The 14,031-nt window shown below is 30.2% G+C and overlaps 1 protein-coding gene across 1 annotated transcript in view; it reads left to right on the forward strand.

The window, feature by feature from the left end:
• The window catches only part of TRPC2 (Short transient receptor putative channel 2), a gene marked incomplete at its 5' end in the record, with an annotated part of 91,728 nt that overhangs the window by 50,177 nt on the left and 27,520 nt on the right, over positions 1 to 14,031 (forward strand). Inside the window, one exon of the mRNA XM_012939972.3 lies at positions 283 to 336. Within this exon, the coding sequence (XP_012795426.2) occupies positions 283 to 336 (54 nt within the window). The remainder of the gene's footprint in view (positions 1 to 282; positions 337 to 14,031) is intronic.

Genomic DNA, 14,031 nt, shown 5'->3' on the forward strand with positions numbered 1-14,031 from the left:
TTACACTGCTTTCAAGTATTCATTGGTGGTCTAACATTAATCAATCTATGATGTCAATCTAAACTCAACAATCTACACAACCCTATACTGACTATTTGATATAGTTTAGCAAAAATAACACTTAAAATGTTATATAAACGCTTACAATTTTATTGCTTTATACTGCGCAATGCTACTTAGTATCAAACCACTTGAAAAATAAGTGGATTTATAGAATAATATAGCAACCATTATTACACATACAATTCTGTACCTAATGGTATTCTATTTTTCGTTTTGTAGATGCCACTTCCACAAAGTTTAATATATCGTGACCGAAGCGTTACAAAATATGAAGTAAGTAAATTTTCAAACTTTAGTAAATATTACATAACTGAATAAATCATAAGTGTAATGAAAGAATTCATAAAAATACAGGAATTTTGTTAATTACACTTATATGATGTGGGACAGGTATCATTCATTACATAACCTATTTAATAAATCTGTAGACAATAACATTTATGTTGATAATGGCTAAGTACATTCTTGATTCTTAGCATGTTCATAAATAAGTTTTAACCAAGAATCTAAATTTAGAATTTTAAATTAAACATGTTTTGAAGATGGATTCTGATGTTACTTTGCATTAACTACAGGACCATTGAAAAAAGGAAAGAAGTCATAAAATATTTTGAAAGGAACGAATGATCCTCTTCCAAATATGATTCATTACTATTAATATATACTACATATTTGTAATATCCCAATACGTAGAAAAATTAGATTTTCTGATGTTTCGTGAGTTAGTGTAAGCCACTTCTTCAGAGAGTAAATAAATATTCAGAAAATCTAATTTTTCTACTCATTGGGATAATACAAATAAATTATTTATTTATAACAATCTACCCAATGCTCAATTTATTCGAAATTATCAAGTTAAAACTTCGGTAACGATACCTAAAAAGATTCATTACTGCAGTATTTTATCTAGTCTTAAATTTACTTATATCCTCGCTATACTATACTGTTGAATATCCAAAACAACCTCCAGACAAACTTAAGTTGATGTAAACAGTTTTTATGTAACAAATGATTTAGTAATATTCATATACTAGAAACTAACTGGATATGTGATAAATCTCTCAAAATTTCAATTAGACCTCAATTTTCATGTCATCGAACATAATAGAAATGTAACAGTCACTGATCAGTTAATTTCATCAAAAGATATAACAACCTGTTAATTAATGGACAGTGGCTAGTAGTGGAATCCAGGAAGTTCATTTCATCCTATTTGTGACTGGTCAGCTGGATGTACCTGCATCTCAGAGTTGATGTTCACTCTGGGACTCGTACCCAGTACCATCCGCTTCAAACACCATCACGTTATTCACTCAGCTACTGAGTCCTGATAGCCACTTGCTTGTGCAATCGGGTGAATTTAAATTCACTTGATATTGTTTTGCTTGTATCCTCCCGTTGAGGTTTAAGACTGTAATTGATCAGTCTGTTATTGGCATATGATCAATTGCAGTTTTAAACCTCAATGGGAAGATACAAGCAAAACAATACCAAGTGAAACTCTTAATTGATTGAATTTAAATTCTTGTTTTTAAATTTTATATCAGTGATTTAAAAGTGCTGTGTTATCAACATATAATGTAAATCATAGATTTGACTCTATGAGTAATTATAAGGATTCTCTAGCAAAGAGATTTTTAACTAGAATCAAGCATTTAATCATTCTTTAGTTTAAGTTAGCTGATGATCAATTTTATTGTCAAACTATACAAATTTTTATAAAACACTTAATTATTGATGTAACAATCTAACCAGAATATTCTATTTTTTCTATAAAATTATCAGATTACACTTCTCCTTTTCAATTATTCTTACAACTAATTTGGTCCAATGATGTGAGTAAACTAAACTCAAATTCTAAATGTAACTCAATGGATAGTTTAGTCATTAAGGTTCGGTTATTTAATTACACAAATGTTAAGTATAAAGTAGTTATATGAGTTTTACTATAAATAGTGATTTATATATTGATTTTTTTATTAGTATCAGAAGGGGTTTTGTGGAGATTGTAGTAATTTCAACAGTTGAGATCATGAGTCAATTGAAGCTAGACAACCATGGAAAACCTGGAACCATTCGACGGCCGTTTCGCCCAATTGTGGGACTCCTCAGCGGTGCGCATCCACGATACCGCCTCGCGGGATTCGAACCCAGGACCTATCAGTCTCGCACCAGGCGCTTAACCAACTAGACCACTGAGCTGGCCGGCATCCAATGGTGTTAGTGTCTAACTTCAATTAATCTACGAAATTGAGCGACACATCCACTATTGTCATCAGTGAGTTACTACCTCACAACTGACCCGGTTGAACTCCACTGGTCAGTGCTTCTCACTAGAACTCCAGGATACATCTCTTGAAGCCAGTCACTAATGAGCATATGTTGATTAGTATCAGAAGGCGTTTTGGGGAGATTGTAGTAATTTCAATAGTTGAGATCATGAGTCAATTACTCAACTGTAAATAGTAAATTTATATTAGAAGCATTCTACCAATGATTATGTAATACGTTTCTAAATTTTACTCAAACAAACAAGAATTTTTCATCGTTTCTTTATTTCGTTCTTCTTTTGTTTGCCAAAAAATTCCCATGATATTAAAACATAATCGTATGAACAATTGTGTTTTTTTTATTATTTATTAATTGATTTTCCATTGAATTGATTTCGTTTCGCCTGGTACGGTCAAAGTAAAGTTCAATGTTAAATAATAAATAACTATCTATTCTGTTATCAAATTTACTAACTAAAGATAATATTTGTTTTATTAAGGTAACATGTTTACTCTACGAATAAGCGGTCAATTTGGAGTGAATTATCATTTCAGTTTACGATATATATACCGTATATATGGTAAACTTTTTCCCATAAACTTTATATTACTTATTCGTCTGTTTGTTTACTGTGAATAAATAAACTGATCTTTATTTCTCCTTTAGGGTATAATTGTATACCTTATTATATTACAAAAATAGGGGAACGTTAAGTATTTTTAATGTTCATCTTCTTTGTTAATATGTAATAATCACTAACCCTTTATTTTTCCTTGGAAAAGAAAACAACACGTTCGGCCTAAAAGATAAGAGTTCTTATTTTATAAAGGAACGTAAAAGTTATTTATTTAATAATTCTATTTTAAGATAAAATGCAATTTTCTATACTGAATTATATATATATATATATATATATATATATATATATATATATGCGGTGAGACTATAATTCATTGCCGACTTTTGAACGACGCCAGACTGACCTTGAGAGTGTTCACCTAATAACCAGGATCAAATGAAAGTTATAAACCTGTATGAGGAATTTGAATTACGATTTACAATTGATGTTTAATGTTAGAAATTAGATTTAAGGTATTCATCACGAACTAACATCAGCTATAATGCCAAAACTTTATTTATACAAATGAGTGAATGAATGAGAGACATGTTATTTTATACGAGATCGATTTGTCCAAAAATTATAGTCTCACCATATATGTTTATATTCTAAAGTTTTATCACAATAAATCCACTTAAAGATTGAATAATCAATGCATAAATGAAAAGTACTCATTGAAGCATATAATAATAAGAAAGTATAGTTCATTGGAAAATGTTTTCTTTTTGAATAACTTTATACAACAAACTGTACATTTGCAAATATGTAAAGTAGATTTTTTTTAACATAATAACAAACATGTAAAATAAATGTTTATCTCTTTCAGTTCTTAAAATAGGCATCAATAATAAAAAGCTTAAGAAAAGTGAAGTGTGGTTACTATGGGAACTAAACAGTTGTTAATATCACTATAAAACTAAGGTTTGAAAATGATATCATTATTCTTTGTAAATTTATTTATATATAACCTACAGAACTTTTATCAAGTAAGTTTCTCTCAAATTATTAAGAGAACTCAGCATCGATTAAACATCATCAGAACTGATAACTCAAACATATTAAACTACATGTATCCCTTTTTATAAAATCCAGATAAACAAAATTATAAGGATAATTAACTAATTAACAGTGCAGTTCTATGAAATACAGTCGGAATATTTATTTAATCATACTAATTCACATTTAAGTGACATTTTGCGTCTTTTTTCTTTCAATATATAGACACAGTGATCATATCCTATACTTATGAAGATCAACAATAGATTCACTTGGTATTATTTTGCTTGCATCTTCCCATTGAGGTTTAACACTGCAATTAATCAGTCTGTTATTGCCATATATGCATACTGTGCGTATGCCTCGATATTGCCCTAATTCACAGGCTATTTGTAAGCAATGATGGATAGTGGCTATCAGTGGAATCCACGATGCGCGTTTCGTCCTATTTGGGACGATAGATATTCTATGGTTAAGTAATATTGGTAATCATAATAGTGCATAGTATCCTGCAATTAATATGTCTCTTACTTAATTATTATATTTAATGGGAGATAACTGAATGAAATAAATGACTTTATTGTATATTTTAGGATAATACATTTATTTTCTATTCTGATCTACATTCAAGAGTTCAACCAGTTCTTATAACTTAAAATAATAATGCGAAGTGTCAATATCTGTCTGTTTAAATTTCACTGCCGGATTTGTTTCAATTTCTCAATTTGTGTTCGCGTTTTTAATGAAAAACAACAAATTTATTATTTTACAAGTTGAAATCATGAGTCAATTGAAGCTAGACAACCATGGAAAACCTGGAAGCACTGTACGGCCGCTTCGTCCTAGTATGGGACTCCTCAGCAGTGCGCATCCACGATCCCGCACCCAGCAGGACTCATGATTTCAACCTGTGAAATTTCTAAAAATTTATTATTATTTAAAAACCAACATCCTATAATAATGAAGTCCAATGACATTAAATATAATAATCATATACAATTAATACCAACTCTTATGAATATGGATTTATTCTTATATCATTGGAATTCAATTAAGATCAGTTAATTTGTTAGTAAATTGGATTCCAAGAACTTTGATTATGAGTGTAATAATCTCATTGAAGTATATATATACATATATATATATATGAAGATTTCAAACCAATGAAGGTAATTTAGGTCAATAATCACAATGAAATTGAATACGCCACTGCACATAATAGATAAAAGTATAGGTTTATAGTAGGAAGAATAATAAAATATGGTAACAAAGGTCTTATCAATAGTTTAACATTGGAAATGGAAGGTTAAACGTAAGTAAATAGAGTTAAAATAATCATCACAAAATATTAAAACCATTACGTAAAAATAAAAACTTTCGTCAAAATTTGATCGAATAGTTTCACAGAATTTGGGCGCCGAGTTGATGTGAGACATTAAGGAGGAAGAATGGATGTGTAAGACATGAAGTGTTTAAATAATTAGATAGTGAAGAATACAAAGAGAAAGAGGGGGAAAATCACAAACAAATACCGAATATGAAAATAATGTCAATGGTACCGAAAATAAAATAAAGTCGTTTGTTAAACTATGTCAACTTGTACTTTTACCTGTTATGTAAAGTGATGTATTCGATTTCATCGTGATTATTAACATAAATTACATTGATTGGTTTAACATTTTCGTATAGAGATTCATGTATATTAGAGTAATGCCTGATGATGTGATGATGATGATGATGATGATGATGATGATGATGATGATGATGATGATGATGATGATGATGATGATGATGATGATGATGATGATGATGATGATGATGATGATGATGATGATGATGATGATGATGATGATGATGATGATGATGATGATGATGATGATGATGATGATGATGATGATGATGATGATGATGATGATGATGATGATGATGATGATGATGATGATGATGATGATGATGATGATGATGATGATGATGATGATGATGATGATGATGATGATGATGATGATGATGATGATGATGATGATGATGATGATGATGATGATGATGATGATGATGATGATGATGATGATGATGATGATGATGATGATGATGATGATGATGATGATGATGATGATGATGATGATGATGATGATGATGATGATGATGATGATGATGATGATGATGATGATGATGATGATGATGATGATGATGATGATGATGATGATGATGATGATGATGATGATGATGATGATGATGATGATGATGATGATGATGATGATGATGATGATGATGATGATGATGATGATGATGATGATGATGATGATGATGATGATGATGATGATGATGATGATGATGATGATGATGATGATGATGATGATGATGATGATGATGATGATGATGATGATGATGATGATGATGATGATGATGATGATGATGATGATGATGATGATGATGATGATGATGATGATGATGATGATGATGATGATGATGATGATGATGATGATGATGATGATGATGATGATGATCTAATTGAATACAATTGTTCACTTACATATGTTGTTCTAATTTTCACAATAGGATTCTTTGATATTTCTTTATTACCTAACAGAGTATATGAACATTATTTGTAATTTCTTAACTAGTTAAAGATAGCATGTCCTATGAAATGGAATGTACTACATAAATTACAGGGAACTAAATTTTATCACCAAATAACATAACACCATACTACAGAATCTAATGAAAGTTTTTACCATAGTGTTATTATTAATCATAAAATAGACTATATTTTAAAATGAGATTTATCCCAGAACATTGAATAAATATCACTTAATAATCACTTACTTCAATTCTAATGTCAAAAATGATGAATTGAAACTATGTCCATCATGTGGATTTTCAAAAAAAAAAGGGAAAAAAGGAAAAAAACAGCATAAATTATACACTGTGACCAATTTTCATTGTTCCGTCTTTTTTTCTCTTTCTCTCTTTTCAATAATCCATAGAAATCGAAAGAAGTAAAAGATCATTTAGAACACGCAAATGTCATTATTAAAACTTAAAAAGTTTCCATAAATCAGAAAGGCTTTTTTTATGGAGATTGTAGTCATTTCAATAGTTGAGATCATGAGTCAACTGAAGCTAGACCACTATGGAAAATCTGGAAGCACTAGTGATCTAGCTTCAATTGACTCATGATCTCAACTATTGAAATTTTCATAAATCATAATAATATTAAATATATCTGACTAGTTTTAATTATGATAAAGTAGGAATGATATTAAAAAACTAACAACCACTGAAATGAATATGTCAGTCATTGAGAAAACTGAACAATTAAAAATGTATATATATGATATACCTCATATTTTTTTAAATTATTAAGTCTTCCTTGTCATTGCATAGGTGAAATTTCCCACGTAATCATTATTAATATTATTACTATTGTTATTTCAAAACTAAAACAATAAAACTTAATTAATAATGAATGTACAAATAACATAATATGAAATGTAAACAAAGACGAATGGTAAATAATAATAATAATAATAATAATAATAGAATCTATGACGCATATTTCATCCTATTTGAGACTCATTAGCTGATTATAAATGCATCCCAGAGTCGACATTTATTCTGAAACTCGAATCCAGTAACGTTTATTTCAAACACCATTATATTATTCACCTAGCTACTGAATCCTGATAGCCACTTGCTTGTATAATGAGATGTGGCGTTGGTACTGAGTTCAAGTCGTAGAGTGAACATCAACTCTGAGATGCAAGTACATCCAGCTGACGAGTCCTAAATAGGACGGAATGTGTGTTTTGGATTCCATTGTTTATTATATTATTTTATTAGCTACTGAATCCTGATCAACTGCAGCTCTAAACATTAATGGGAAGATTGAAATAAAACGATATCAAAGTGAATTTAATATGAAATATTTCGTAAAAAACTCAGTTTCAATGTTATTCTTTTTAATTAATTATTAAGAAAAGTACTTTACTCAATGAAATTCTATTTGAACAATGATAATTTATTTGAATACTTTACTGACTACGAAGTTTAAATTTCATTTTCAGTTGCTTAAACTGATAAATTAATTAAAGAAAATTTCTATTCAAATAATTTTAAATATAAAATCAGAAGGGTTTTTGTGAATATTATAGTAAGTTCAATGGTTGAGATCATGGGTGAATTGGAGCTAGACCACCACGAAAAACCTGGAAGCACTGGATGGCCGTGTCGCCCTATTTTGGGACTCCTCAGTAGTGTGCATCTACGACCTCGCTTCGCGATATTCGAACCCAGGATCTATCAGTCTCTCACGCGAGCACTTAACCACTAGACCACTGAACTGGCCGGCATCCAACGGTGTTAATGTCTAACTTCAATTAATCCACGATATTGAGCGACACGTCCACTATTGTCATCAATGAGTTCCTATCTCACAACAGACCCAGTCGAACCTCACTGCTGAGGGGTACCACAACAAGACGAAACGGCCGTCCAGTGCTTTCAATTTTTCCATTGTGGTCTGGTTTCAAGTGACTCATAATCTCAACCATTGAAATATGAAATCATTCAGTCATTATAATTTATATTTTAAAAGAACAAACTATTCAGTACTGATTAATTTGAAGCGAATGGTACTTGGTTTGAGTCCCTGAGTGAATATCAACTCTGAGATGCAGGCACATCCAGCTAACGAGTCCCAAATAGAATGAAATGTGCGTCCTGAATTCCACTACTAGCCACTATCCATCTTTGTTTATAAGGATTAATTTCATGTTTAACTAGTTCTAATAAACTATTACCATTCACTTTAAAATACAATACACTATGCCAAATAAAATTCAATCTAATTAGAATAAATTAAAAATCATTTTGAAATAAATAAACAACTAAGAAATCTATTTAGAAATTTTTTTTGATATGACTCATTACTTCCGATTTCCTTATTGTCCATTAGTTCTACCAAACTTTATTTGGATACAAAACCCCTACTCATCTTTTCAATGACAAAATTGAACTCTATCATTAAATTGAATAAAATTCTGTCTGAATCCAAATTAAAGGGATGCAACAGCTAAAAAAATTGTATATTTTATGTTTATGTATTATGAACATTTTCATCATAAATTATATTTGAACAAGAGTTACCTTTGATTATAGTTACAAGTCTCTCGTTATGTAGTTTTCATTGATGACAATCCGATGAAACTGCTTAATTTATCTTTTTTCTAATAATACTATTGAAATAATATTTTCATTGAATAAAAACAATGTAATTTAAGTAGTACGATCTAAATACTAAACTTGGTCATTAGAAACTAGATGTGTTTAGAAAAATATTTTGACATATGTGTTCTTGTTTTCTTCTAATCACTATGTAGATTTAGAGCTAGTTAACACGATACTGAAGGAAACATTCCTATATGAAAGATATGAAATAACTCTTTAAGGATTTTATCTAAAATAAATAGTAGATATATGTAGTTCCATTTGTTCAAGGTTATTGAGGTTATTGAATTTCGTTGATATTATGAACTGATCAAGTTTAGACCACCATTGAAAACTTGGAAGCCATGAACAACCGATTCTTTCTTGTACAGGACTCGTTAATAGTGTTTACCCACAATCTCGTATGTGGGATTCGAACCAAGGATCTTTGGTCTTACATGTTAACGACTGACCTCTAGATCTTTGAGCCGATATTCAACGGTGTTAATGTTTAACCAGTCCATGAGGTTGCTCAACCATCTTCTATTATCTTTGCTGGGTAACTGCCTCACACCCGACACGGTCGAACTCCACTGGTCATGGCTTCTCACTAGAACTCTGGGAGTTACATCTTGAGGCTAATCACTAGTGAGCACATGATAATTTTCATTTAGAGATTGTAGCAATTGTTGAATTTTATTAAATTCATGATCTGATCAATTTCAGAACATCAGTGAAGACCTGGAAGCACTGGACCGCCGTTTCGTCCTAGTATGGGACTCCCGACAACATATATATATATATAATATCTGCTAAATGTCAATTAATCCACAACATTACTCCCTGTGTGTCATTTCATTAAAATATGGATAAATGGCCCAACATTTGACAAAAACTACTTGTTTATTCCAGACAGTGTTTATTATAAACAAATATATTTTTTAGTTTATATATAACGACATTTAAAGTTAAATGCCAGTGGCTATAAACGTCTGTCATTGTTTTTTTAAAATTCTATTTTACAAAGTAATCTCTAACAGAATATGTTGAATGGTCAATTTGCTTCAAATTAAGCATAAATATGTTTGTTTAGTGAATTGATGTGAATAAAGGAAACATTGGAACATTTATCAATCGGACAATCTGAAGTGTTAAAACAGAGTTCTTTTTTCTAGAAAAAAAGTATGATTATGACTTAAACAATAGCATAAATTCTGTGGTAGACTAATTCAAAGTAACATGATGTATATTAAAAATGAATTAATTTCTTATTACCTCATATGACCTATTGAAACGATGAGGAAATCCTAACATCGTTTCAGATAGACTGGATACAATAATCTATTATACCCTTGTTCGTATCAGACTATTCAATAAGTGAATTATATTCTGAAATCAGTATGATGAAAAATGCATATGAAGAAAACTAAGAGCCTGTGAGAATATGACGTTTTTAACCATTATAAAATACAAATAAAGACTCATTTGAAAAACTTGCTTTGACAAAGTAACAAGTAGATAGGATTTTTTAGAGGAATTCAAAAATTCTAATAATCTATATGCCTACGTTAAACGAAATGCAGAATGTCTAGTTTTGAAGGTGAAACAAAAAGTAATTTAGTACTTAGAGAACTACAACAACCACCATCAAGAAGGTACAAGTATTTATAAATGGTTGTCTACGCAAGATACTCAACATCCATTGACCGGATACCATTAGCAACAGCTTCTAGCTGAAGAGGAAATTTGGAAAAGACGATGGAATTGGTGGATAGGACATACATTACGCAAATCATCAAACTGCATCACGAGACAAGCCCTAACTCGGAATCCTGAAGGGAAGAGGAAAAGAGGAAGGCCAAAGAACACATTACGTTGGGAAATAGAAGCAGATATGAAAAGGATGATTAACAACTGGAAAGAGCTGGAAAGGATTGCCCAGGACAGGTTAGGATGGAGAATGCTGGTGAGCAGCCTATGCTCCTTCACGAAGAGTAACAGGCGTAAGTAAGTAAGTAACTGTTATCCACAGTGATATCAGTTCACAAACTCAGTGAGATGAATAAAATCGACATTCAATTTTAAGTATAAATCATCGTAAACAAAAAATTTGGACTCTATCGGTTATAAACGTGATGATTATAATTGCTTCATATATCAATAAAAAAACAAATACAACAAAAGAATAGAAAACCAGTCACTCAGTAAATTACGTCAAGTACTAAGAATTGATAAGATTTATGAAAAATAGACAACTAAACGGAAACAATGATGACATACGTAATATTACTCAGTTAGATATGCTGTTACCAAGGTAAAGTTAAGGTAACCAATGCTCATTCAAATTGATAAGTTGTCTTTTAATTTATTCAACATTGTGAAATCATAATAATCATTTGAAAACCAAGCTTATTTTTATAATAATAAAAACAGTAAATTATTATATAAGAAATAGATCCCAATTAATTCAATTCGTCAGCTATGCAATTTAAAATAATTTAGTCTATACAAGGTTTAAATTTAGAGATCTTGCATCAGTTTATATCAAAACAGATTATAGATGTTTATAGTAAATAAACCTTGCCTTTAAGTGATATGTTAGCTCCTGAACAGTTGAAAACAAAACCAAGACGAATTAATTCTAACTGTCTTTGTATCTTACATGATAAACCATATTTACCTATTAGCACATGCTGTCGGTATAAGTAAAGAGTAGGCTTCCAATTTTAGTCACTTTTGTATTTAGTTATAATTTTAGCAACTCCTATGAAAAGATATAGATTAGTGGAACAAATAAGCAGATAGACTATCGATTTCTAAAGTAGTTTCTAGTGTAAATAGACAAAGATTCGATGGAATTAGCTTTATATTACTTTATTAAATAAATATAAAATCATCAAAATCTTATCACCCATAATTATATCAAGTGAAACCTTCAAGGTTTATTCGGCTTCATTTATTATTTATTTCAAAGGAAATTTCCGACCAACCTTAAACCTTAGTATCTTTCCTATTCTTAGATCGCATCTAATTAATTGGAATCCAATAGTTTAAATTTCCAACTTTAATAGATTCACAATATAACATAACAATTGTCCAATATCATTGGCGGGTTAATAATACACTTTCAAAATGAAAACTAACATAATTAAGAAAAACCTATTCAATATCAATAAATCTTTAAAATAAAGTCTTATTAAACATCATCAAACGGTAAAGTTACACACGTAATGAAAGTATTCTAACAAGATCATTATAGAATAAAAATTTACTAGTTACAGAATACTTCATTGTTTGATATGCATCAATTAATTTTATTCTGTACATCACTTTTTTACCCACCAAAATTAGTGTTGCTGTAAAAATTTTTAAAAAAAATAAAAATAGAACTGACATGGCATAGAAACTAAATCTCCAGGTTATATAATAAAGTTTATTAGGCAATCAATAATATATTCTATCAAAAAAAATTATTAAATTGAACTGTGATATATGAATATATGCTGTATCTAAAAAGAATTATTTAATTAGTCTTAATGAAACATATATATGTATATATATCAATAGTTGAGACCATGAGTGAATTGAAGCTAGACCATCATGGAAAACCTGAAAGCACTAGACCACTGGGCCGGCGATTTCGTGGACTGGTTGAAGTTAGACATTAAAATCGTTGGATGCCGGTCAGCTCAGTGGTCTAGTGGTTAAGCGCTCGCGCGCAAGACTGATAGATCCTGGGTTCGAATATCGCGAAGCGAGGTCGTAGATGCACACTACTGGGGAGTCCCAAAATAGGGCGACACGGCCGTCCAGTGCTCCCAGGTTTTTCATGGTGGTCTAGCTCCAATTCACTCATGATCTCAACCATTGGACTTACTATAATATCCATAAAAACCCTCCTCTTAATATATGTATATATATTCATTCTGACTCCGTTTTACAGATCAATAAATTATTTTCTCAAGTTTGTTTTATAGTACTTACAAGATACTCCATAGATTAGTAGTAGTTTCAACAATACTTGTTTGTAATAGTCTAATACTTCTAGATATTGTATAACATACATAATTAAGCCTTCAATATAAACTTTATTTATGAAACTTTGTTGTCAGTAATCATTCTGATTTCACATAACAAACTAACAATGTTCAATTGTTCAGTATTGAAACAAAACCAATCTCACAAAGAAAAGCACTTCTATCTCTTTTATACTTTCAAGAATTTCTTTATTATATTTGATCTACCTAGAATATATTTGTATTCGTACCAGAATTTTATAAGGTAAATATGAAGTATCAATATAAATAAATGTTGGGCTAATGTTTTTAATGAAAGATGAATTAAGTTTAGATGACTACTCTTATTGACAATATGGTAGTTGAGATGGATTTTTTAAACTTATGACCGCAAAATATGATCTATGAATACCAAACAAGTTTCATGTGATGATATTGGTTGAAGATCATGTTGTACCTAAAATTTTCTGAAGTTAATGACAGTCTTCGTTAATGGTAGCCTCCGTGTAACTTTGTTTTAAACGCATTTTATTTACTGTGAGAACTATTGATCTTGACTTTGATTATGTGTAGGATCGAGGGTATAGGCTTCTGGTAAGTTTCGAACTAAACTGAAACAGCTGTTACTTACTCCATTATACAATGTGGTTCTCCACCTGATAACTATTTTGGAAGTATAAGATGAATAAATCACACCTAACCGCAATAACCAGTGTTAACTACCAAAAGTGGGCAATATAATATTGCAAATTTTCCTAAATTATTAAAATCCAAATATTCCTTTAAGTGTCAAAAGTAACATCTTCTGAATCTCGTCTTCATAAGCGTTTAACATTTGTAATTACGGATTCTTTATAACAA

Source organism: Schistosoma haematobium, chromosome ZW (genome assembly GCF_000699445.3).
Source record: "Schistosoma haematobium chromosome ZW, whole genome shotgun sequence".
Classification (NCBI taxonomy): domain Eukaryota; kingdom Metazoa; phylum Platyhelminthes; class Trematoda; order Strigeidida; family Schistosomatidae; genus Schistosoma; species Schistosoma haematobium.